General features: G+C 47.5%; 1 protein-coding gene across 5 annotated transcripts; it reads left to right on the top strand.

Annotated features, from left to right (window-relative positions):
- The first annotated feature begins 3,149 nt into the window (after positions 1 to 3,149).
- On the top strand, positions 3,150 to 22,718 carry Mlc1 (modulator of VRAC current 1). 5 transcript variants are annotated; one of them, XM_038343558.1, is made up of 12 exons: positions 3,150 to 3,217; positions 3,744 to 3,942; positions 5,021 to 5,110; positions 7,434 to 7,487; positions 7,854 to 7,955; positions 13,960 to 14,061; positions 14,418 to 14,489; positions 14,913 to 15,029; positions 18,579 to 18,635; positions 19,238 to 19,360; positions 21,297 to 21,458; positions 22,644 to 22,718. In XM_038343558.1, the coding sequence occupies exons 1-12, from the start codon at positions 3,150 to 3,152 to the stop codon at positions 22,716 to 22,718; spliced, it is 1,221 nt and encodes a 406-aa protein (XP_038199486.1). The 5 variants fall into 5 exon arrangements, with proteins under 5 accessions (XP_038199486.1, XP_038199488.1, XP_038199489.1 ...); XM_038343560.1 differs by lacking the exons at positions 3,150 to 3,217; positions 5,021 to 5,110 and having other exon boundaries at positions 3,748 to 3,942; XM_038343561.1 differs by lacking the exons at positions 3,150 to 3,217; positions 7,854 to 7,955 and having other exon boundaries at positions 3,748 to 3,942.
- Positions 22,719 to 24,670: the final 1,952 nt, after the last annotated feature.

The following is a 24,670-nucleotide window of genomic DNA, read 5'->3' as shown; positions in this document are numbered from 1 at the left end:
CTTACACTTTCCTTGTGTGTGTGTGTGTGTGTGTGTGTGTGTGTGTGTGTGTGTGTGGTTTTCTTGACCATATAGGATATTTTATTTTGCTGTTGCTTGTTTTTGTTTTTGTTTTCTCCAGGCATGTTTGCATATGACTAGAGGGTTTCTGCTGCTCATCTCATTTCATTAGGTCCTAGATAGTCAAATCTGGACGACTTCTGTTTTTAAAATTTATCAGAAGATGGTGGCCCACACCTTTAATCCCAGTAGTTGGGAGGAAGAGGCAGACAGATTTACATAGTTAGTTCTAGGCCTACCAGGGTTACATGATGAGACCCCCATCTCAAGACGAAATAAAACACAAACCCTTATCAAGAATTTTCCCACAACATTAGTCTCCCGAGCCTCCTCCTCTATATGTTCTGTGTCATAAAAGAGTTGTGTTCTGTTGAATTACTTAGGGGTCTGATTTAGTTCTAGATTAGATTTTTAAATTTTTTTAAAAAAATACATCAGAGCTGGGCGGCGGTGGCGCACGCCTTTAATCCCAGCACTCGGGAGGCAGAGGCAGGCGGATCTCTGTGAGTTCGAGACCAGCCTGGTCTACAAGAGCTAGTTCCAGGACAGGCTCCAAAGCCACAGAGAAACCCTGTCTCGAAAAACCAAAAAAAAAAAAAAATACATCAGATCTGTCTGTTTAATTTACACCTCTTCTTGACAGAACAATGAAGGCTGACTGAGAAGCCAAGGACAATGGCACTGGGTTTTGATCCTACTACATGTACTGGCTTTGGGGGAGCCTAGTCTGTTTAGATGCGCACCTTCCTGGACCTGGATGGAGGGGAGAGGACCTTGGACTTCCCACAGGGCAGGGGACCCTGACTGCTCTTTGGACTGGAGAGGGAGGGGGAGGGGAGTGGGGGGAAGGGGGAGGTGGGGAGGCGGAAATTTTTAATAATAAAAATAAAATAAAATAAAAAAAAACATTTAGGGGCCTGTCATAAAGGCTTCCTCTTGGGTGTGTTGCTGGGGATACATGGAAAAAATGAAAAAGGACCTGAGAATTTATAGGCGTTACCTTCAGAGACAAAGGTTGGATACACCGTCAGGCTCACTCTCACGGGGTATGGTAGAAGTACTGCCCTTCAGGACTGTCCGTGGATGCGGCCAGCCTGAGCTGCTGTCCTAGATCAGTCTCTCCTGCATTTCCATGCAGACACCCTACGGCCAGTGTATCTGTCCATCATATCTAAATGACAACGTGATGTTGCTTCTAGACCATTATCCCTGATGGTCTAAATAGCCCACAGTACTGATCGCAATGGCTCTTCCATATCTACCTGGAATTTGATCCCCTCTCGTCATTTTGGGTCACACCTCCTCCCATCACCAGCCTGTTCTCCATCCAGCATCTGATGTCAGTCCACCTCAGGGTCAAAGTCAACCAGCTCCCATGCCCACAGATACTTTGTACCTGGATGGTCTGCATTCTATTTCCCAGAATCCTCAGTTCACCCTCCCTCCAGCCATGCTCCTGCCTGCTCCAGGACACCTTAGGAGACCTCTGGTTTTTCTGCCCACCCTCTGTGCCTTTAGTTCCATCCACTGTCTCCGTGAAGTCTATTCAAACTCACACAAAGTCAAATGTGTTGCCATATGACACAAAAGAACTGTGGCCTGTAAATATTCGGTGGGCAGAAGGAGGAAGGGCAGTTGTTTGAAGATTATACTGAAAACAGGACTTGCTCTAGAAACTAGTACAATGAAAACATACTTCTGTCAGGCAATGGTGACACACGCCTTTAATCTCAGCACTTGGGAGACAGAGGCAGGTGAATCTCTGTGAGTTCGAGGCCAGCCTGGTCTACAGAAAGAGTTCCAGCACAGCTAGGGCTGTTATGCAGAGAAACCCTGTCTTTTCCAAGTCACTGTAAGTTTGGGGGAGCTCAAGGAGTGGGCTTTCTCTCTCTAATTCAAAGAGCTTGTTTGCGTTTCTCAGTAGAAAACACTTTTGAAAGTCACGAAAGTCATGAAATTTGCTCGCCATTTTTCCCCAAAAGAAAACACAGAAGAGTTCAATCCAGTTGGATCGATTCCCATGAATTCTACTGATTTTAAAACTCAGTAAATTTGGGAGGTTCCTCAACCCATTCAAAAGAAGTTCCAGATATGTCAGGAACAGTGTGAGAGAATTGTTTCTTGTTCTATTTATATTTTATGAGTATGGGTGTTTTGCTTGCATGTATATGCACAATGTGTGTGTCTTGTGCCCACACAGGCCAGAAGAGGGTTTTGGATTCCCTAGAACTATAGATGTCTGTGAGATGCCACATAGGTGTTGAACTTGTAACCTACTATGTGGATGCTGGGAATTGAACCCAAGATCCTCTGTAAGAGTAGCCAGTGCTGTTAACCTCTGAGCCATCTCTCTGGCCCTGTGTAAATTGTTTCTAACCCTTCTTGTTTGGTTGAAAAAAAGCTAAGATAACTGAACATCCCTGACTAGAAACCAGTGACTGAACCCAGACTGCACGTTGTTCTGCTGTTCAAGGGCCTGTTTTTTCCAAGTACTCTGGGCTGAGCCTCTTTGCAATGTGCACAAAGAAATTGTTGCTGTAATTGCCAGGACACCAGTGTCTCCAGGCAAACGAAACACATTCATGTCCCTTTTCTCTGCCTAGTGAGCAGAAATAAAGGGTGCAGTGGGACGATTTTTGCCAATCCTTGGGGCTGCCATGGGAACCTGTGGTGGAATTCCCAGCAGTTCAGGAGCCAGCCTTGCCAAATCGAGAACATGAAGGTTTATAAGGCCTGACAAAGGAGATTTCCATCGTTTGATAATAGGAGACAAAGACTGCTCGAAGAGGTGTCTGATGTGACCTTGGAACAGTTTTCTGTTTCAGGCCCTAGGCTGCTCAGGACCCACATCCAGTGCTGGACTCTGCCTTTAGCAGTACTTCTCTTTCCAAAGCACCCACCTGGCTGTTATGCAGGGAGTGGGACCAGGGGCTCTTCCTCTCCTGCTTATGTTAGGAAAGCCCCAAGCCAGGGCTTATGCAACCAAAGCGGACATTTCTAAGATCCACTCCCTTAATCTCATTGAAATTCAGGAAGCTGTGTGCCTGCTCCTGGCTGCAGTGCAGTTTGGCTGAGCTTTTGTTCCACTTATGAATAGTTCTTGCTGGAAGTCCATCACCCAGAGGCCAGCTCTCCCAACAACCGGACAGCAGCAGAGGTAAGCATGAAGACATTAAACTACAAAGTAAGTACATCCTTTGTAATCTCATGTTACCACTTTGTGTTGACTAGGTGGAGTCCCCCTCTGGTTGGGACTCATAAAGTTGCTGGTGGAAGTTGGAACATACTATATCTGAAGGCTCAGATGAAGTCTAAACACCCTGAATCCGGATGGGTTTGGGTGGTTTTACTCACTTTGAGGGTTAAGTGCTTCTTCCCTTTTACGTTCACACCCCTAGTGTATGAGCATATTTCTTTGTATAAGAAAGTGTTTATTTAAGCCAGGATGGTGGTATTTACTTGTGCAGAAGTTTAAGGCCAGCCTGGGCCACACAGTGTGATATTTTGCCTCAAAAGAGAATTTTTAGAGGAATTTCTTGAGAGTGACTTATTATGACTAGAGGTTTTTCCCTTGTCGAGACTGTCCGTGATAGGTCCATAGCATGGGAGGGAATGGGGTCCACGTCTATCCATGAGTCTCAGCGTGGCTGTGTGTCACCCTCAGTAGGTATGCCTGTTTCCAGTGCCATGACACGGGAGGGGCAGTTCAGGGAGGAGCTGGGTTATGACCGGATGCCTACACTGGAGAGAGGCCGGCAGGACACAGGCCGACAGGACACGGGCAGCTACACACCCGACTCAAAGCCCAAGGACCTGCAACTGTCGAAGAGGTTGCCCCCGTGCTTCAGCTACAAGACATGGGTATTCTCGGTGTTGATGGGGGTGAGTAGCGCTACACTGTTTCAGAGGACTTCAGGTGCTGGCCTTGTTCTGTAGAGTACATGACGGGGAACCAATCTGCCTCAGGTGGGCCAGGCAGGAACAGTTCCCATGTGGGTGTGGGGCCCCTAGAGTGCCTACATACTATTTGTGTTCTATTAGTTACTTTTCTCAATATCTGCTGGGGCGGAGAGTGTTATGTCCCTAAACTACACTTACCCTGATCCCACAGGTCACCCGTCAGGTAGCTGGCATGAATGGTCTGTGAAGGTTGGAAGGAAGCCATCCCATCCTTCAGGGTAGCTCTGTGGAGTGAATGACAAGAGCTGTGGCCAGGGCTAGGGTCAGGACTATAGAGCAGCAAGAGCTACAGCAGTCATAAGGACTTTGGGGACCATGGGGGACCACGGAGAGGGTTAAGTTGGGTATGGCTAGAGAGCAGATCTATGCTAGCCCGGGGTAGGGTAGTGCCATGTGGGGCCCCAGGACGCATGTACACAGTCTTGCAAATAACCCCAGGGGCTTAAAGTGTGCACAGTAGCCGAGGACCAAGACACTACATACATTTCTCTATGACTGGAGCCGAGTTCTGTGCAGCCCTGGTCTGAGAATCTACATTTAGATGGGGACTTCTCCCTTTCCCTGTCTCTAAACCCTTTCCAAATCACAGTTTGGATCAGTTTCTGCAGAGGCAGTAGGGCAGGCAGTTATTTTACAAGACTCTGAACCTGCACTTGGGGTAGGATCCTGAATCCCTGGATACTAACAAACAAACACACACACACACACACACACATACACACACACACACACACACACACACACACACACACACACAGTGTGGCAGTTTCTGCTCTGGCACCAGAGATGGGATAGGAGAGGTCCATTCCTTGGGTTCTGCTGGTCCTGCCGAGAAGAGCTGCAGTCATACAGACCCAGACATAGGCAAAATAAATATGGGAGGGCGTTGGTTAATATGGGAACAGTTAAACCGCACTCAGAGGACTGGGTACCGCCTCCTCAGGTGTCTCGTCATCAAACAGAGCCAGTTATAACCTGAATCTATGTCGCTGTTTTGCAGAGCTGCCTTCTTGTGACTTCCGGGTTTTCGCTCTACTTGGGGAATGTGTTCCCCTCTGAGATGGATTATTTGCGCTGTGCAGCAGGCTCTGTAAGCACACTCCTCAGCCACACCAGCACCCTAATTTTCCCATTGTGGGTCTGAACCTCTGTGATCTGGGGTTTATAGGTTGCTGATAACTACTCATGTGACTAGTTTTGTTTCTGGTAACTACTTGTGTGACTAGTTTTCTCTCTGGTAACTACTTGTGAGACTAGCTTCCTCTCTGGTAACTACTCACGTGACTAGTTTCCTCTCTGGTAACTACTCATGTGACTAGTTTCAGTAGTCCGACCCCTGTGTGGGAAATAGCACTCCATGACCACAGAAACTCTTATAAAGGAAAACATTTAATTGGGATGACTCACAGTTTCAGAGGTTCAGCCCATTATCGTCATGGCAGGGGGTGTGTAGGCAGACATGGAGAAAGAGCTGAGAGTTCTACATCTTGGTCCATAGGCAACAGGAAGTGAACTGTCTCTACACTGAGTGTAGCTTGAGCATAGAAGACCTCAAAGCCCACCCTCACAATCACACACTTCCTCCAAAAGGACCACACCTACTCCAACAAAGCCATACTTCCTGACAGTGCCACTCCCTTTGAGGGCTATTTTTTTTAAATGCCCACACACCCTAAGGTCCTTCGAGGTCCTGGATCCCCAGGTTCACTTCCTATGCCTTTCCCTATTCAGCTGGTGACTGGCCAGCACAGGTCAAGGTTCCTGGGAATCTTTTCTTCCCTAAGCCCCCTGCCAAGGTCCCCTACCCCTCCCACAGGACACTGCTCCCATCAGGGGTCTGAGTTATCTTAAAAAACAAAGGACCACATGGGGCCCAGCAGTTAGGAGCATTTTCTGCTCTTGCAGAAGACCAAGGTTCACTTTCCATCACTGTAATGGCTCATGACCTTCTGTAACTTTAGTTCTAGGGGATCCAATGCCCTTTGCTGATCTCTGTGAGCACCAGGCATACATGTGGTACATAAGGACACATGTAGGTAAAAACACCCACACACATAATATACAACAAATAATTCTTTTTAAAAAAGAAGAAAATAAAGACTGAAAACGCCAGTTTCTTTTAGCGCCACACCCCAGCCATGTACACATGCTATCATTGGCCTCTTTGCTCCTTTGAAAGAATGTGAACCCCTCCCTGCTGCTTCCTCTCTGGCTATGTTTACTGTGTCCTCATCATGGGAGCAGGATCACTGTGTTTCTGACCGACACTGCTCCAGGGTGGCAATGATCCCTTGGTCTCAAAGGTGGGAAACACTCGTGCCTGCCTTGTTACACCCCTAGCAGCTGTCTTCCCAGAAGCTGGGGTTTGATCGTTGGGTTACCTAAGTTGGTCCCAATCCCTACCTCAGGTCTCAACACAGGTTTCCTTTCCCTCCCATACCACCCACTATATGTCTTATGTAGACATTCCCATTGACCTCTGTCCCATGAGCCATATCCTTTTAAGTCCCATGTACTGTTCTAGGGGACTAGGGTCCCATTGCCCACATGATGGACACCACAAGGCTTACCAGACCCAGACTGGTCCACCTCCAGCTCCCCTGACACTCTCACTAACTAGCTCCCCTGATTCTTGATCTGACTTTGGAGTCATAGCAGGGTCAGACATGGCCTGGATGACAGCCACTGAGATAACGGGACCCCTAAGTACAAGGGGGCACTTCTGTTTTGGCCACATAGATATATTTCCCTTCTGGGTAATTGTTCAACAATACCAAGTTATAGTATAACTTCCACTAAATGCTTTTTTAATTAACTTTTGAAGTATAACATTTTTATAAATTCTTTGAGAATTTCATACACATGCATACAATATATTTGAACTATATTCTACTTCCACTCCTTCCCCTTTTCTCTCAGATCTTTCTCTGACCTCCCTACTCCCCCCCCCCAACTTCATTTCATTTTTCTTTTTAATAACCCACTGAGTCCAATTTGGGCTGAGTCAACCCACCAGGGGCCATGTCATTAAAAAAAAAAAAAAAGACCTGTCTTTCCCTTCCCCCACAGTCAGCAACTCCTCAGTTAGGGGACTGGTGAGCCTCTTCCTCCAAAATACTGTTTTTAAATAAAGTTACTTTGAAATACCAAGGGACTTTCAGGGTTGAGGGAGCTCCTTGTATCAAGTAGACTGACTCAGATCATTGTAGAGACTTAAACATTGTAACACACGATTATCTTAATTATATGCTGAGCTGGAGTTAAAACCCAAAGTCTGTAGCACCATAGGCAAGAGCCCTAGCTAACATTGACCTACACCCGGCCCGCCACTCACTGTTTAAAGGTTGACACCATGTCCAGGGCACAGGACTCAGGCGAACTCTTGGCTCACTCAGGTTCTGGCTTCTTTTCAGTGCATCCCCTCCGCAATCGTGAGCTTCGCTGTGGGGAGGAGAAACGTCAGCGCGGTAAGCAGGCTTTGTACTTATTTTTTTAAAAAATTATTTAATTAATGTATATATGTGTGTCTTCATGAATTCATGTGTACTGTGTGTTTCCAAGTACTTGTGGAGGCCAGAGGGTGTCAGATCCCCCGCAAGTGGAGTTGTAGGTGGTTGAAGGCACCTGAGGTGGGTGCTGGGAATCAAATCCAGGACTGATTCCTCGGTAAGAATAGTAAGCACATCTCTGCAGCCCTGCACTGGACTTAAGCTGCTGGGGAAGCCTCCCCTGCAGACTTGGAGAGCCCACAGCACTGAGCTGTGGAAAGCAGATGTCCTCTTGATTTCGTTAGTATTTCTAAAGAAGGAAATGCCTCCTACTCTGTTTTCCAGATTCCCAACTTCCAGATCTTATTTGTCTCCACATTCGCTGTTACCACCACATGTCTCATCTGGTTTGGATGTAAACTGATCCTGAATCCCTCAGCCATAAATGTAAGTCACCGGAAGGGGATTGGGTCACATGGATTTATGTTTTGACCGGAGTCATGTCTTCCCACTGATATCAAATGCTGCTCTCACTGAGCAGGGGCAAGCCCTGGTTAGAGAGTCCCTGTAAGATGCCTTTGCTGGCAGGTGTTGAGGATTTTTGCCTATGCTTCTGAAGGAAGGAATCATCTCTATCGAATTCTGAGTTTATTCCATTGGGCAAATCTATTGAAAAATGATATTTTAGTGTCTATTTCCCAAGAGCAACAGGCTTGGGATGCAGCTCGGGGGTAGAGCATGTGCTTCTATTATGTGCAGTGCTTCACATTTTAGCCCAGTGCCACACATGTTAGAAAAGACAGTAACTTACTAGTGTATCTTATCCAATCTACGACATTGCTGTTTACAAGGCATTCTGCTATTTTCTGTACCAGTGGGAAAAGATTACATAAAATGTAATAAATATTCTATGAGAAAAAAAATTTCCACCAGAATTAAGGATGCTCTATCTACTCTTGTGAGAACACACAAGAGTTCAAGGACCACCCAGGCTGCTGTGTATAGAAGAAACACAGCCGACTGGACACTGTGATTATTGAGTGCATGTAGTAAGTTGCTGGATATGAAAAATAAATATAAAAATTTAATTGTGCCACAAAAATGAAACTATTCTCTAAACACAGATGCTTTATAGAATTAAATGTGTAGAATTGGTTATGCTAACTCTTCCTGTTATTCCCAGCACTTAAGAGATGGAAGGGGGAAGATCAGAGTTCAGGGTCAACCTTGGCTATATAGTTGAGTTTGAAAACAGTCTGGGCTATATGAGACCATGTTTCAAGAAACAAACAAAAAACAAAAACAAAAACAAAACCCTAACCAACCAAACAAAACATATAAAGTTCCTGGGAATATGCCTAACAAGAAATTAAAAATCATGGCAATTACCTTTTTATAATTATTTTATGTTTACCTGAATGTCTGTCTGTGCACTGTGTGTGTGCCTGGTGCCAATGGAGGCCAGGAGAGGGTGGATGACAGGTACACACCCCAGACAAATGGAGGGTGAGACCAGGAGACAATGCAGGGCACAGTGAGAGGCTCCTCTCCAAAGTCTGCATAGGGCCTGGTTCAGGGGAGCACAAAGGAGGAGAAGGATCCCTCAAGGACAGGTGGGGACATGTCGAAGTACTGGAGGAGGGTAAGCTGGTCATGGGTTACAGGAACTATCATAGCCGGTCAGACCAAAGTCACATCGTACTGGGGGCGTCAGGCTATGATCTGAGTTACAGCAAGTACTGAATCGAATTATCCAGATAGACCCCTTACCCCTTACCTGCCACATAGATGAAGACTTGAGCTGTGTGGGTGCAGCTAGAAGAGACTGCTCTCTCCCAAGCATGGAAGCACCCTGAGGGTGGGAATAGGAGATGCAGAAGTAACAGGGGGATACCTCCAGCACACTAGGATCCCCAAGAGAAATTGATGCCCAAGGAGGAGGAAATCACAGAGCAAAGTAACTCGGCACACACCGAGAGTCTCTCTGATGACAGCAGCAGGCCCTTCAGAGAACTATTTGGTACTTGTATGTATTTTCTTAAAATGAAGACATTGCCCATCCCAAGTGGAAGCCTTGGAGAAACACTGGTACACCATGGATAAGAAGCATGCATGAGGGGCTAGAGCCCTGGCAATGGACCAGGAGTCCCAACCTCATCTCATGTTTACATCTGCAGGACTTCAGTCCTACCTGGGCTAGAGGTCAGACTCCATAAGTAACTAGGCCCTCCACAGCCCCAACCACATTGAGACCTGATGGTTATTGAGCCAATAGCAAGAGCTACCTGGGGTAGGAGGAACCTGAGGAGCACGGTATTTGTCCCAGTCCTGCTCAGAAACTATGTATGCCTCCTTCAAGGACATCCATGTGAATGGTGACATTCAGGAGCATGCCTCCACCTGTATGGGTTGTTCCACACTGCAGGCCCTTCCTCAGATCCTCTGGGCTCTGCTAAGTGCTGGGAAACCTTTGGGGTCCCTACACTGCTATTACCTGGTGGTAGGACTCAGCAGTTCCTGCTCTCTACCCATCTCCTCGTGGGTTGGTGTCATGGCTAAGCTTGTCAACTTGAGCACATCTGGAACCAACTAGAACCCAATCAGCTGGGGACAGCTGTGAGGGGTTTGTCTTGATTGTATCTTTTGAGGTAGGAAGACCTCCTCTAAATCTGGGCCATACCTTCTGGTAGCAGCCCACATAAAAGACCTGGAATAAAGCAGCTCTTGCTTTTGGCCTGCTTGCCCACGCTGGCGCTGGTGAGTTCATCTGTCCTGTGACCCGAGGCATTCCTTTGCTCGTATGAGAATCTACTTTCAGGGGATTCCAACACAGACTGAAGGTCGGCAGCTGTCTAGGATCCCAGCACCAAATTGAACTAGTTCATATGACTTTTCCAAAAGACGTGTGAAGAGTCATCTATTTACCCCAGATAGAAAAAATTTTACAGACCTAAGAAACATGCCTTGACCTGAGTTACCCCATTTTTAATGGAGGTGCCAAGAAAGAATGACTCAATCTACATCTTCTTTATACAAATTAAGAAAAAACATTTGCCAAGATGTTTATGTTAAATGGTAAATGGTTAAATGGGATATATCAGAAACACCAGGCACATGAGCTTGTCACCTACTAGATGGAACCCCTCACTTTGACTATAAAAGAAGGCGCATCCCCAGACCGAAGTGTGGCAGGCACAGTGACTTAGAAACTTCATGAGATTCACCAAGACTCCCTCACTGCCTTCATCCCTATGTTTCAGATCCAGCATAATCTCTTCTTGTTCTAATCACATCAGCCCACTTCAAACTGATCCTTGACCCTTGAAACTGACCCACCTCCAAACCCTCCCTGACCTGCCTGTGACATCCTTTGCCGGAGCAGCTTGTCCAGTCCCTTAGAGACTTCTCACACCTGTGTCAACTCTGCCCCTGACTTCAGAACTTCAGTTTCTCCAACTTCTCCTATTGTCAAGTATGGTAATACACTCGGTTACAGGCTTTTATCTCAGCTCAATGCTATTGGGTTCTCCTTGCCCCTGAAGATCTGAGGAAGGGGGACTAAGTTGCGCCTGCCTACCAGTACCCTCTAGCCTGGCCTCAGGGACGGCTGGACCTATTTTTTCTCTGGCTTAGTCCTCACTGGTATGGCAGGGCAGGTGGTCTCAGTTGTAACCACTCTGCTTGGAGCTCCCTGGAGAAGCTGCAGTCCCTGAGACAATCTACTCTAACCGTCACAGGCTCCTCTGGTCCAAGAACTCACTTTCATGAATTATCTGCCACTGAAGTGAATGTCCTGACTGTTCATTGTCAGGATCCCTAGGAAGCAGGCATGTGGAATTATTTTTAAATACCATCCACAGATTTATTATTTCTGATATCATTATGTTACAACACGAATGCATAGTCCAAGTGCATTGATTCTTTGACATTTACCAAGGCTCACCATGTGGCAAAATAGATTTCTCTTAGTGTTCCATGGTAGTTATCAAAGAACGATTGATTTGTTTTATTTATGCAGAGAATTGCATTTGTTTTTTTAAATGTTGACTTTATGACTGTCTAGATATGGTGAAGACAGTAGTTCAGGAGACATTGGCCACTGAAAAGAGAGTTATTGCTCACAGATTCCAGTGGAGGAAACACCCACACCATCAGAGCCACCAGGGGAGCAGCAGGGCAGTGTACAAGCAGAGGTAGTGACGGGGAAATAGGCAAGCATTTCCATTGTGGCCTCCACAGAAAAGGACAGACAGGAGAGACAGCCGACCCTCCAGCTTGAATAGCTTCCAAAGGTGCTGGACTCTAGGCCATCCCTAGTTGCCTGGATCCTGCCCTGGAGTGACAGGCAGATAGATAGTAACCAAGTTAGGGGTCATGTGGGGTTGGAGGGTTGTCTACACTGTTTTTTTTCCAACTCTAGTGATTACCCATCACTAGGAAGACCAAGGCTGTCCAGGGTCAGCATGACCACAGGCCAAGCATCAGAACACAAAAAATAAAATGTGCTTAACATAGTACACTTCTGGTTTTGAGAGAGAGAGAGAGAGAGAGAGAGAGAGAGAGAGAGAGAGAGAGAGAGAGAGAGAGAGAGAGAGAGATTTTGTGTGTGTGTGTGTGTTGCTTGTTTTTGGTGAGACAGGGTCTCACTGTATAACCCTGGTTAACCTGGAACTTGATTTGTAGACCAGGATGGCCGTGAACTCACAGAGTTCTGCCTGTTTCTGCCTCCCAAGCACTGGAATAAGGTGTGTACCATCACGCCCTGCTGGATAAGTTTGTATGTGTTTGTGCTTTGGATCAGTTTCTGAGAAAAGTAAGTTAAATTCTTTACCTGCAGTTGTTGGTTTATCTATTTCTCCCCGAAAGTCTGTCATTACTTTGTATATTCTGATGTTCTGTTAGTCAAATATTACCGTATAGTCTTTCCCTTACAAATTTACTTTCAAAGCTACACATATAGTATACAACTATCATCCCACAACTTGGGAGGCTGACAGAGGAGGACTGTGAATTCCAGACTAGCCTACTACATACAGAGTGAGTTCAAGTTCAACCTGGGCAACTTGGTGAGACTATTTCAAAAGAGGGGCTATGGTATAGTCAGTGGTAGAGTACTTACTTATAAGGGATCTCAAGTCCATCTCCCAGTACTGCATAGTGAGTGTGTCCATATCAGTTAAGTATTTATTTATTATTTATTTATGTAGGGCCAAGGCACAACTTCCAGTCCTTGTGAGTGCTAGGCTTGTGCTCTGCAAGTGTGAACATTTACGTAACTGCTGACACAGTTGGCCTCAAAGTGGTTCTGCCACCCTTCAAGCCTTGTATTTGCAGTTTCTAGAAACTGCACATGGAGCTGAGCATGCTATGAAAACTGTGTTCGTGTTTTCTGTGTGCTTAGAAGAGCGTGGGAGCTTAGAGTGGAGTGGGAAATACAGTTTAAGGACTTGATATGAGGCAGTTTTGCTCCAAAAGGGATAAAACGTAGTTTATCGTGAGCAAGATAGAAGTAACCAAGGCCCAGGAACACCAACTCAGGATACCTTGAATGACGTTCTACTGTGGAAGAGTTATATGAACCATTATAGACCCACAATAAGTGAAAGTCCTAAGTCAGTGCATTTACAAGGAAAGCAAGCAGTGGACAAGTGGGGAGTCACTTTTATACCTTGCAGAAGTTATGACATATTTAGCTTGATGGTATTGGAAGCTAGAGGTCTTTTACGTATACGTTCCAAATGCTTTCCCTAGGAGTCACAAAGATGTTAGGTCAGACACAGACACTGATTGTGAGGGGCTGTTCAGGGACTAAAGACGGGCCCAAGTGACTGGGCTCTTGATCTGCCACATCTCAGTTCTCCACAACCATGAGGTTCTAGTTATTCAACCAGTATGAGAGATTTCAGCCCAGGCGAGACTTCTATAGAGAATTTTGGCTTCCAGTCCTGGTGGTCTATGTCATGTCTTTGCATAGCCATTCACTAAGAGTAGTTTTAAAAACAAGAACCCGGGACCAGTGATGTGGCTTAGCAGATACAGATGCTTGCTGTCAAGCCTGACAACCTGAGTTCAATCCCCAGAACCTACAGGTGGAAGAAAATAACTGACTCCTGACTCCAAGTTGTTCTCTGACCTCCACATGTATGCTGTGACTGATGCCCCCACCCCCAGTGAAGAGATGTAATTAAGAAATTTAAATATCAAAAAGTTTAACAGTGGGGAGAGAGAGAGAGAGAGAGAGAGAGAGAGAGAGAGAGAGAGAGAGAGAGAGAGAGAGAGAGATTGAAAGAGAAAAAAAAATCAACCAAACTAAAAAACAAGACCCACACAAAAGAGAGGCAGTTTGTCGCCCATGGCTTACTCAGGCCTATGAAAGGAAAGGAGAGCAGGGTCAACCAGCTGAAGGAGGATGGTAGCACTAATATGGCTGAGGCACATGTTCCCTTTGCAGATTAATTTCAACCTCATCCTGCTCTTGCTGTTGGAGCTCCTCATGGCAGCCACAGTGATCATCTCGGCCCGGTCCAGTGAAGAGTCCTGTAAGAAGAAGAAGGTGGGTCTCCCACAGCTACCTCCTCATGTCCCCGAGCTGGGCCTGGCTGGGGGGGAGATCACAAGTGCGAGGGCACAGGTATGGGTTGGGGAGCCGCTGGCTGAGCCTGGGGGGCGTCCTTCCCCTCTGGTACTGTCTTCAGGACTGTCACTGGGAGACCAATTCCGCAAGAATGTAGGTAAGCTGCAATTGCAGTGCTTGGACACGTCCGCATGCAAACGGGAATGTCTGTACTTACATTGTTCCTCCGGACTGAAGGGCGCAGACCCTGAGGCTTTTAGAAGTATAACTCTGCCCATGCAACCAACACCCTTCTCCAGCATTCTATGACTCCACAAGGCTTTCCTTCTTCCTAGGGTTCCATCTCAGATGGCGCCAACATTCTGGATGAAGTGGCTTTTCCTGCTCGGGTCCTAAAATCCTACTCTGTAAGAAAAACCTCTTCCTCTTCTCTTATTTTGACCTAGGGCTTGGCTATGTAGCCTAGTTTGCACTGAGCTACCAACCCTCCTGACTCAGCCTTCCGTGTGGTAGATACAGCATGAGCACCTCTGCTCCTAATGGGGCAACTCCATGTTCATCCCCCTCAGGCTGAGTTCTTCCCGTGAGCCTCACTGTGGGTAGGTAGCAGCTCCCTCCACCATCTACCTCCCTTGGCCTTGTCTAGTGGTCTCTCCATGGTCAATGTGAACAGTACAAAGAAGGGCACCTACTGAGCCCATGGCCTCTTCCGGGGAGGTCTGTATCTATACACTGCCTTCGGAGACTTCCAGAATGTCTCTTATCTCACCACAGGGGCAGACCATTGGTATGGTGGCCTATCAAGGTAACTGTGTCATTTTCCCCCCCAGGTGGTAGAAGTAATTGCTGGTGTCTCTGCTGTCCTTGGTGGGGTGATCGCCCTAAATGTAGATGAAGCTGTCTCGGGCCCACATCTCTCAGTGACATTCTTTTGGATTTTAGTGGCTGTGAGTACTTCCTGGATGGTCACTGTGTCTATGTATATAGCCAACTAGACATGGTTATCGCCAGTTTTGAGCTTCCCTCTTTAGACCCTACGTGGCTGGGTTTTTCAGCAGTGTGTTGGTAAAATTCAGACAGGAGAGCACACAGGAGAGTCCCCCTCCCCCCAAAGAATATGAGAACCAAGGATTAAATGTATTTCCATAAAAATTTATCTTAACTGCTGCATTTTATTACTTTCATATTTTTTCTAAGAAATTCAATTATATTAAATGCTGCTATGGTAAATATTTAGCACAGGTTTAGCTTTTGGGAATGTGTGACACTTGGCCACTCCTTTAAACACGATCCTTTTGCCATTTTAAAACATTCCAAGTCTATCGGTGTGATTTATTGTTAAGAGTCTTAACAATCTGTTGGGTTCAGATGCAGCCAAAGTTTGTTTGAGCTCATGACATGCCCCAGAACAGTCAGCCTAAAGCAACTTCTCCATACTCAGTATTTCTTTTTTTTTGGTTTTTCGAGACAGGGTTTCCCTGTAGTTTCTAGAGCCTGTCCTGGAACTAGCTCTTGTAGACCAGGCTGGCCTCGAACTCAGAGATCTGCCTGCCTCTGCCTCCCGAGTGCTGGGATTAAAGGCGTGCGCCACCACCGCCCGGCTCATACTCAGTATTTCTATGCATCTCAGATGGATGCTGAAACCATACCCATTGTGGCTTGTGTTTCCAGATGTTGGCTAAACAGTCATTTTGCACCATGCCACTAGTAACTTGCCATTGGCTCCTGGCTTGTTCCATTCTGTGCTTCTGGTTAGGTAGACTTTTAGATTATGCTCTTGCCATCTTAGAGAAGTGAACAGGATTTGAAGAGTATCCTCCACCTCTTCCATGGCCTTCTGAGTCAGAAGTGGGATCTGAAGCTGCCCAGGGGACATGTCCTTGGCTTGGCTGCTTGCCTTCTGTTCAAGCTTGCTTTCTCTTGCTGTGATAAGAACTATAACCAGAAGTAGCTTGGAGAAGAAAGGGTTCATTTGGTTTGCACTTCCACTGGGGTAATTAGGGGCAGGAATGTCAAGTAGTAACCTGGAGGCAGGAACAAATGCAGAGGCCATGAAGGAACACTGCTCACTGATGTATACCCCACAGCCTGCTCAGCCTGCTTTCTATAACCCAGGACCACCTGTCCAGAGGCAGCAACATCATGGCCTTGGCTCTCCTATGTCAGTTATTAATGGAGAAACACCTCATAGACTTGCCTACCTGACAGTTTGGTAGAGGAATTTTCTCAGTTGAGGTTTCCTCTTCTTAGATGACCAGCTTGTGTCAAGCTGACAAAAACTAACCAGTACACCTTCTTAATCTTTTTGTTCAGCCATGAGGAGGCAAAATGCCCATCAAAGCTGTGGTTCAGCTCCCTTCCAGGGGCTCAGGGCACCTGTGATCCCCTCAGTGAGCTTCAGCGTTGGCCATGTGCTCATTCTAGAGGGCCCTGGAGACAGGTGCAGAGCCATCCGTGGACACAGCTGTTCTCTGGAAGAGACAGGAGTGGGCCATGACAGAGATAGACATCTCTTACATGTTCAGGGTGAGCCCTGAGCCTGATGCTCTCAGAGAGACAAAACAAGGAAGACTCATCTGTGTGGTCTGCAGTGCAGAGATGGCTAGGGAATTACACCCTGAGCTGTAGTGTGAAGCGGCAGGCTGTGTTCCTGCAGCCCAGCTCCTGGCCGCCTGGCTAGCTTATGCCCCGAAATAACAACACACAAACTGTATTCATTTAAACACTGCTTGGCCCATTAGCTTCAGCCTCTTACTGGCTAACTTTCACATTTTGATTAACCCATATTTAGTAATGTGTGTAGCACCACGAGGGGTGGCTTACGGGGAAGATTCTAGCCTACGTCCATCTTGGGTCAGAGCTTCATTGCATCTGACTCACTTCCCTTCTTCCCAGCATTTTGTTCTGTCTACTCCACCCACCTATGTTCTAACCTATCAGGCCAAGCAGTTTTCTTTATTAATTAACCAATGAAATCATCAGATAGATAGAAGACACACCTACATCACTGAGCTTCTTGGGGACAGAGTTAAACCAATGAGCATGGCCTTCCCTACAGACCCATCCTCCTCCAGAATCTATATGCTAGAATGCCCCTTTATCCTTCCTGGCAAAATATCCCAGGTTCTACCCAATGTTGACCCTCTCTCCTGGCCAGTTATACCTCTATGCAACATGACCTCACTCCTCCAGGGCATAAGCAGCTTTGAAAATGGGTATGGGGAGCCCAGAAAGAGGGCCTAGGATTGGAGGGGAAGGAGAATTCCTGGAGTGGTAGTGAGCCAGAAGATGGTCAGAGAGACCAAGGGTATAGAAAGGCGTCTGGGATGGGGGGTGGGGCTGAAGCCTATCCTTGGGGTCCACACGGCAGAAGGCAAGAGCCTTACCCCTGCTTGTTGGCTTGCTAGGGCCACTTCAATTGCTTCCTGACTGGTGGCTTTGTATCCTGCTCCTGCTGTAGCCAGAGGGCACTTTTGGAAATGCCACCCTCAAAAGAGACTCCTGTGCTGACACATTGTGTCAGGCCCTGCTCACCATGTGCAGCCACCTCGGCCTCAGTTGCCAGTTCCTCTGCCATCTCCACTCACCTTTGCTCTGGGGCCTTGACAAGTGCAGACCCCTTCTTGGTTTAGCAGGCTCAGGTATCCTGGGGCTAGTGCTGTTATCCTGGGGAATGGGTATTTCCTTAGATAGATAAGAACCTTTGAGAGACTTCAGGAGCCCCTCAGGTTGTTTAGGGTCCTTGGAACTCCTGGGGCCATGGCCCAGAAAGATGGCCAAAGGACTCCCTCAGCTTCCTACCATCTCCACTGTCCTTGTTTGTCTGGAGTTTGGAAAAGACATTTTGGTATCCAAAGGAAGAGTCCCACACTGTCCCCCAGCCCAGGATAGGCAGACCTTCCTGCCTCATCTTGAAGAGGTACCCACCTAACCCAACAAAGGCTTATATGCAGCTCAGGGGCCATGTCTCAGAAAAGTCTGCCAAGGTGCCAGAGGTTAAGGGACATCCCCGTGAATAGAGACTAACTAGGGGGCACAAAGAGGAGGCCCTTGCTTGGGTCCTAGATCGCAAAGCAGATTCCTCTTCATATTGCTTTTGGGCCCACCGGACAGTGCTGCAGACAGATCCACATTTGCGTATGTTGCAGTGTGCTGCCCAAGCATGTAGCATATAGTCAAATGACCAGACTGGAAGCAGAGAGCACAGAGCTCAGAGGTGACAGATGTCAGCAAGGTCATCCCAGGGGACTTGGAGACTTGACATGTCACTCTCCCATTCTTGCAGCTTTTCTACTTGGGGTCTTAAATGTTTATAAACAAACAGTTGAGGAACAAAGAGATACCAAACCTGTGAGATGTTTCCCCGAGCCAAGGCCACTTGTGGCAGTCCTGGCCTTCCTTCTACCAGACAGAAGGGCGCATGTCATCAGAGCAGGAGTACACGGCTAGATGACTTCCTGGACACCCATCTCTAAGATGTTCTCTTTTTTCCCCAGTGTTTTCCAAGTGCCATTGCCAGCCATGTGACAGCAGAGTGTCCCAGCAAATGTCTGGTAGGTGAGGCCCAGCTCTGCTATGGTGGCATGGGTCACACATTGGGTGTGGCTGAACAAGAGTTGAGAAGGAGAGGCATCTCAGGGGTCAGTGGGAAGGCCAGGGCAGGCACCACTGCCCTGGAGAGGATCCACAACAGTCTGGGGCTCCAGGGATCCAGCTACCCTGTCTCTCAAAACAAGACATAAGCACTTCATGTTTGGAAGCCAGAAATTCCTGTTGCTGAGCAAGGATGAAGGAAGAGACCAGTCCTTTAGCTTTGTCCCACCTCCTGTGGAGCTGGTTACATGTTAGCAACCACTGGTCTTTGGGCCTAACTGTTCTGAAGACAAGTATCTGTGCTGGGTTGTATGGCCCTAATACATGGGGGAGTTTAGAACAGGGCTTAGAAGAGTGGGAGAAATGGATAGCACACACAAGAGCTGATTTTTTCATCAGCTTAGATGGTCACAAGTGAAATTCAAAACCTCACATGTCATACACGGCACTGAGTGAATGAGTAGCGTTTGTCCAGGGCCACACAGTGGTCCAGCCTCACAAATTCCCAGGCAGGTAAGCACTGGCCACACCTACTGCCCAACTTCATCTGCTTGTCTGCCAGGTGGAGGTGCTGATTGCCATCAGCAGCCTGACATCCCCACTGCTGTTCACTGCCTCTGGATATCTGTCCTTCAGCGTCATGAGAATTGTCGAGATTTTTAAAGATTACCCACCAGCCATCAAAGTATGTATCCATTCTCTTTTGAGACTCTTTGTTAACAAAGTCTGGGGAGGTGGCTCTAGGTATCCACTATTTTCCTGACAGTGGCCAGGACAAATGGGCATCCGCCTGAACAAAGTGACCTTGCCCAGTTTGCTCTGGGTGGGGTGGGTTGTGTGTGGATGGGGAGGATCTGATTTGCTTTCTCCATGTTTGTTCTAGCCCCATGGGCTCTGAATCTGCTTCTATGTGCTCTCCCTGCTTCAGGTCCCTTCTGAGCCCTTTCACTGAACAGAGCTGGAAAGCATTGTATGTTTACAGATAGGCTTTTGCATTGTTTCCAATACAAGTTGAACATTCTCTGTTTTTCTTCCTGAAGTTCTTTTTATTTTATTTTTTAAAAGAAAACAAACCTATCTTTTTTCATTTTACATACCAATCCCAGCTCCCAATCCTTCCCCTCCTCCCGTTACTTCCTGAAGTTCTTTTACTCGATGTTCTGTAGACCAGGCTGGCCCCCTCAAACTCACAGAGATCTTCCAGCCTCTGCCTCCCGAGAGCCAGGATTAAAGGCGTGCATCACCACAACCTCCACTGAGGGTCATTTTTTAACCCAATAATTTACCCTAGTGTTTGGTAAACACCCAGAGGAATCAGGACTCTTCTGTACTCTTTCATTAATCTGTTCAAATGTTGCCCCACTGACCTGACGAGTCCCTGGTGATGGGAACGGGGTTATTTCCCCCATCTGCAGTTATGAATAGCTCCTGGTGACCAGCCTTCATGCACATTTCATATGAGTTTGAGGATGAGCACCTGGGAGAGGGACTAGACAGACAACGGATGTATCTGGACTCCTAAGTCCTCACTAGACGACTTTCTAGCACAAGTTTTCCAGAGCACAACAAAGCCATGAACAACAAATCTGATCTTAAGATGCTTCTCTTGTTGAAGCTACGTTTGTATAACACCCCTTGTTTCCATCAACCCTTTCGCGTGCTTTCTCACAGGCTGTGCTCCTGCCCGCAAGGTGCTCTCTTTATATCCCAGCACCTCCTCCAACCTGTCGCTATGTACTGGGACTGCCCTGCGCTAACGGGAGAGGCTGTAAACCTGCCTCCTTCCCCTCCAGACAGGAGAACTCCTCTCTGTGCGACCACATAGCTTTTGCTCTTATGCATGAATTTATATTTTAATTTTTGAGACAGGGTCTTGTTGTATAGTCCAGTCCACCTTTGAATTTGAGAGCCTCCTGCCTGGGCCTCCTGAGTGCTGGGATCCTGGGCTCACGGCATCATGTCTGTCAGCACTATGTCCTTTATGTGTTAACATTTAGTTGCTCTGTGTTTTTGTGGACTGGTGGAAGGCATCCATCTGGTTGCTTTGTGGATATTTCTGAAGCACTCCTTGCTGTGTGAAGTGCATTTTATTGCCTCTGGTCCCTGGGTTCCCAGGACAAGGACTCTTGCCCTGTCTTCTTGTTCTCCCTTATTGCCTCCCCTGCACCAGCAGCTGGTGTTCAAGTCTCTTTGCTGGTAGGTTTGGGCCCATGACTTTCCTTCAGCCAAAGGCCCTTCAGAGCCAATTGTACCAATCTCAGGATTGTGTTTCCTGCAGATATATAGTGGAAAATTTTGATTTCTCCTGCCCCTTGCACACCCTCAGCATGAGCCTCGAGAGTCTCACATGGGGCTCTTTAGCCTCCCTATGGTTGTTGGATCCGCGGGGAGGAAGGAACACAACCTGGGTCCTTTTATGCTTACTTGTTAACTGCAAGCTAGCAGAATTGGTTGAACTGGAATGTTCTGATTCAGATTACTGAAACAAGAAAGCATGTTTGGGTTTCTATTGCTTGGTGGTCAAGCGGGGGAGTGTTCTGACTCCATGGAAGCCTTAGGCAAGGTGGAGGATTTGCAGAGTCCGCTCGTGGACCTGTTCACATCTTGGTCTTTCATCCTAGTCCTACGATGTGCTCCTCCTGCTGTTGCTGCTAGTGCTGCTGCTTCAGGGGGGCCTCAACACTGGCACAGCCATCCAGTGTGTGAGCTTCAAGGTCAGCGCCCGGCTACAGGCTGCATCCTGGGACACCCAGACCTGTGCCCACGAGCGCCCAGCAGGGGAGGTGAGTGGCCTGCCTCCCAGGATGCCCATCCTGGGTCCTCAGAGGGACCCTCCACTAATGTCCTTCAATATTTGTTGTGACATTTTGTGGTTTTTTTTTCTTTCTTTTTCTTTTTTTTTTTTTTTTGGTTTTTGGTTTTTCGAGACAGGGTTTCCCTGTAGTTTCTAGAGCCTGTCCTGGAACTAGCTCTTGTAGACCAGGCTGGCCTCGAACTCAGAGATCCGCCTGCCTCTGCCTCCCGAGTGCTGGGATTAAAGGCGTGCGCCACCGCCGCCCGGCTGGTTTTTTTTTTTTTTCTTATTTGCAGTTTTAAACACCCAAGGGAAATCTTGGAGAAATAAAGTTCAAACTAGGTTATTTTTTTAAATGACTAAATGAGTATCAATCCATTCATGAAAAAATGCCATGGCCGTAGTGCTTTAAGTTCTGCTTTCACAGACACGGAAAAAGCCTTCCAGAGACTTCGGCAGAAGGTGCCGTGCTCCACGCTGTGCAGAGGAGAGCTACCCCTGCCTGGCATGTGGGGCTCCCTACAGCTAAACATTCCTATTCTGTGGCCAGTGGGCTGGGAGTGGTCAGTCCACAGTTACCTGGACAATACTCTCCCTGCCCCCACCCCCTCCTAAGTTCTGATGCTCCCACAACTGAGATTGGGTCTGCTAATGTCTCTGTAAATCATCTGACCCCACAATGTCTTCCTGGACAAACTTGCCCACCGCCATCAAGGAAGTGACTACAAAGTACCTAGCTGTTCTGTGCCCAAGGAGATGTCTAGGCAGGTCATGCCTGGCAGGTCTTTCTTTGTCTTGGGCCAAATGACCAGCAGGCCACAGAGCCAGATGAATAAATTGTCCTTGCCAGATTCTAGAACTGTCCATCTACAGATCTCCGAATGAGTGTGCAAGCGAGAGTTACCCTGTCTCACGCTGGAGGCATGTCTCTGCCTCAGTTGTCCACTTCTTCTGCTGCCAGGTACACACCCATCTTAAAGCCTGCCCCACTGTGGGAGGGTGTGCGGGCATTTCTAAGATGTGCTGTCCCTATTCTAGCGCCCTCTCCCCGCAGATTGCACATGCAAAGAAGCTTGCATACAAGAACACAAGACGCTGCCCAGTCCGAGCTGAATCTGCCGTCCTTCTAGGTCTGGCCCTGATGAGGTAACGCCGTCCTTGTCTCTTACCACAGGTGGCCAGAAGCCCCCTGAAGGAGTTTGACAAAGAGAAAGCCTGGAGAGCCGTGGTGGTGCAAATGGCCCAGTGACTACAGGATGAGAAGCCTGAGTCTCGGCGTCTGTCTGGCCTCCGGCATGGTCAACCGTACAGACTCTGTCCTGCAACCGCTGCTTTCTAACACACACTTTCGCTCCTGTGCAGCGGCCAGGCTGCAAGGCGGTTCTCACTTCCTGTAGTAGTTTAACTTTGGAGCAGCCAAGCGTTGAAGGTTGCGCCCTGTCGAGTGGGTCATTCTGTGCTTCTCAGATGACCCTGCTGGCCTGGGTAAACCCTTGTTTTCCAGCCCTCTTTACTTCCTGATTTGGTCCTCACTCACTCATAGGAGCTGATGTTTTGGTCTTAGGGCACTTCCATGCCTCTGCATGCTTGCCATAGTGTGGGGATAGTTTGATTGTGCGAATTGCATTGGCTTTGATTAAAATCATGGCCAAGAGACGGTGTGTATGCCACCTCCCCAAACGCCAGAGGACACCTGGATTCTCTCAGCTGGCAAGAGCACCAAGGAATCCACAGTAGGTTGGGTACTTGTGAAACCAGGAACCGTTTGAGGAATTGTTTTCACTGAATCTGTGTGTCACAGCGGTTTGGGTCCTCCTCTGGGAGGTGAGCTGCAGTGTTCCTTTCCTCAGCTGGGGTGTATCAGTGGGTTCTAAGGAAGCTATTGAAAAGACCAGAGGTGCATTTTGTGCCCCCGAAGAGCTGCCAGGGTCAGAGAGATAATAAAAAGCCTTCTAGGCTTCTCACTTCTAAATGCCCATGACTCTGACTACCAGGAGTCATGAAAAGTGCAGTAGTTATTTTCAGTCAAACGGAAATGCAAGTAAGGCACTGGGAAGGTGGAAAGTACCCAGTAAAGCAGCTCCATCTCCAGCCTCGGGGAGTCCCCGTTCTATCTTCATCTTCTGCGGCTCCAGAGGGCTGGACCCTGCACCAATAAGTACCATGAGAGGTCATTCTTGCCTGCATATGTGCAGAGCCCTGTAAGCTTTGGGTCTACTGCAGCTCTGCCACACGATATTGGGTGGGGAGGGAGCCATGGGCAACCTGAGATGGCAAGCCATCTGCTAGGAGACGAGAGACTTGAATGTTCAGGACCAGAACGAGGCAGTGGGGGATTGCTGTGGACTTGCACTTTCTCATTTTAGAGAGCTTAAAAAAACCATCTCATATAAATGGGGTCTAAAAATTGTCTCTTGTATACTTTTGTTTGGTATAGTTTAATATGCTTGGGCAATAAATGCTAACATGCAAATGTGGTCCTAGCCTGTTAAATGCTTCTGAAAAGAAAGAAAACAAGCCAAAAAACAAACCAAACAAAACAAAACAAAACAACAACAACAACAAAAAAAAAGGGGTGAGAAATAAGACCCTAGAGTGGAATGCCATTTTTAATTTATTCTTTGATTTGTATGATAAAAACTGGGTCACCAGTCAGGGAGAAGCCTCCTACACCTGTGAAATAAAGATGCCTTTGATCCAGTGGTTCTCAACCTTCCTAATACTACCTAATGTGACCCCGCCCATAAAATTATTTCACTGCTACTCATAACTAATTTTACCACTGTTATGACTCCTCATGTAAATATCTGATATACAGAATATGTGATATGTGATCCCTGCAAGGGGGTCGTGACCCACAGGTTGAGAACCACTGCTTTAAGCCAAACGAAAACGATCTGAAGTTTGGGCTTTAAAATAATGATGACTCTGTCCAAAGTGCCACATAGGAAGGCAGCCTGGAGCACCAAGGACACAGCATAGGTACCCCACTAATGAGCCAAGGTACCAAGGCCCCTCTATGTTCCTCTGGGCACAGAGGACTTCTTTGGCCACCCTGATCTCGGGGAGACACTCTTAGCTGACAAACGGACTGGGGAGAACACGCGCCTGGAAGGACCGTGGGACTGTCTCCACCTCTGGCCTAGGAGGAGGCATCTTATGAACAGTAAGGGAGCCAGGAGGGAGGAAGTCGAGGGTGGG

This window comes from Arvicola amphibius, chromosome 9 (assembly GCF_903992535.2).
Source record: "Arvicola amphibius chromosome 9, mArvAmp1.2, whole genome shotgun sequence".
Classification (NCBI taxonomy): Eukaryota; Metazoa; Chordata; class Mammalia; order Rodentia; family Cricetidae; genus Arvicola; species Arvicola amphibius.
Note: the sequence above shows the minus strand (reverse complement) of the source record. Positions and strands in the feature narration are given on the sequence as shown.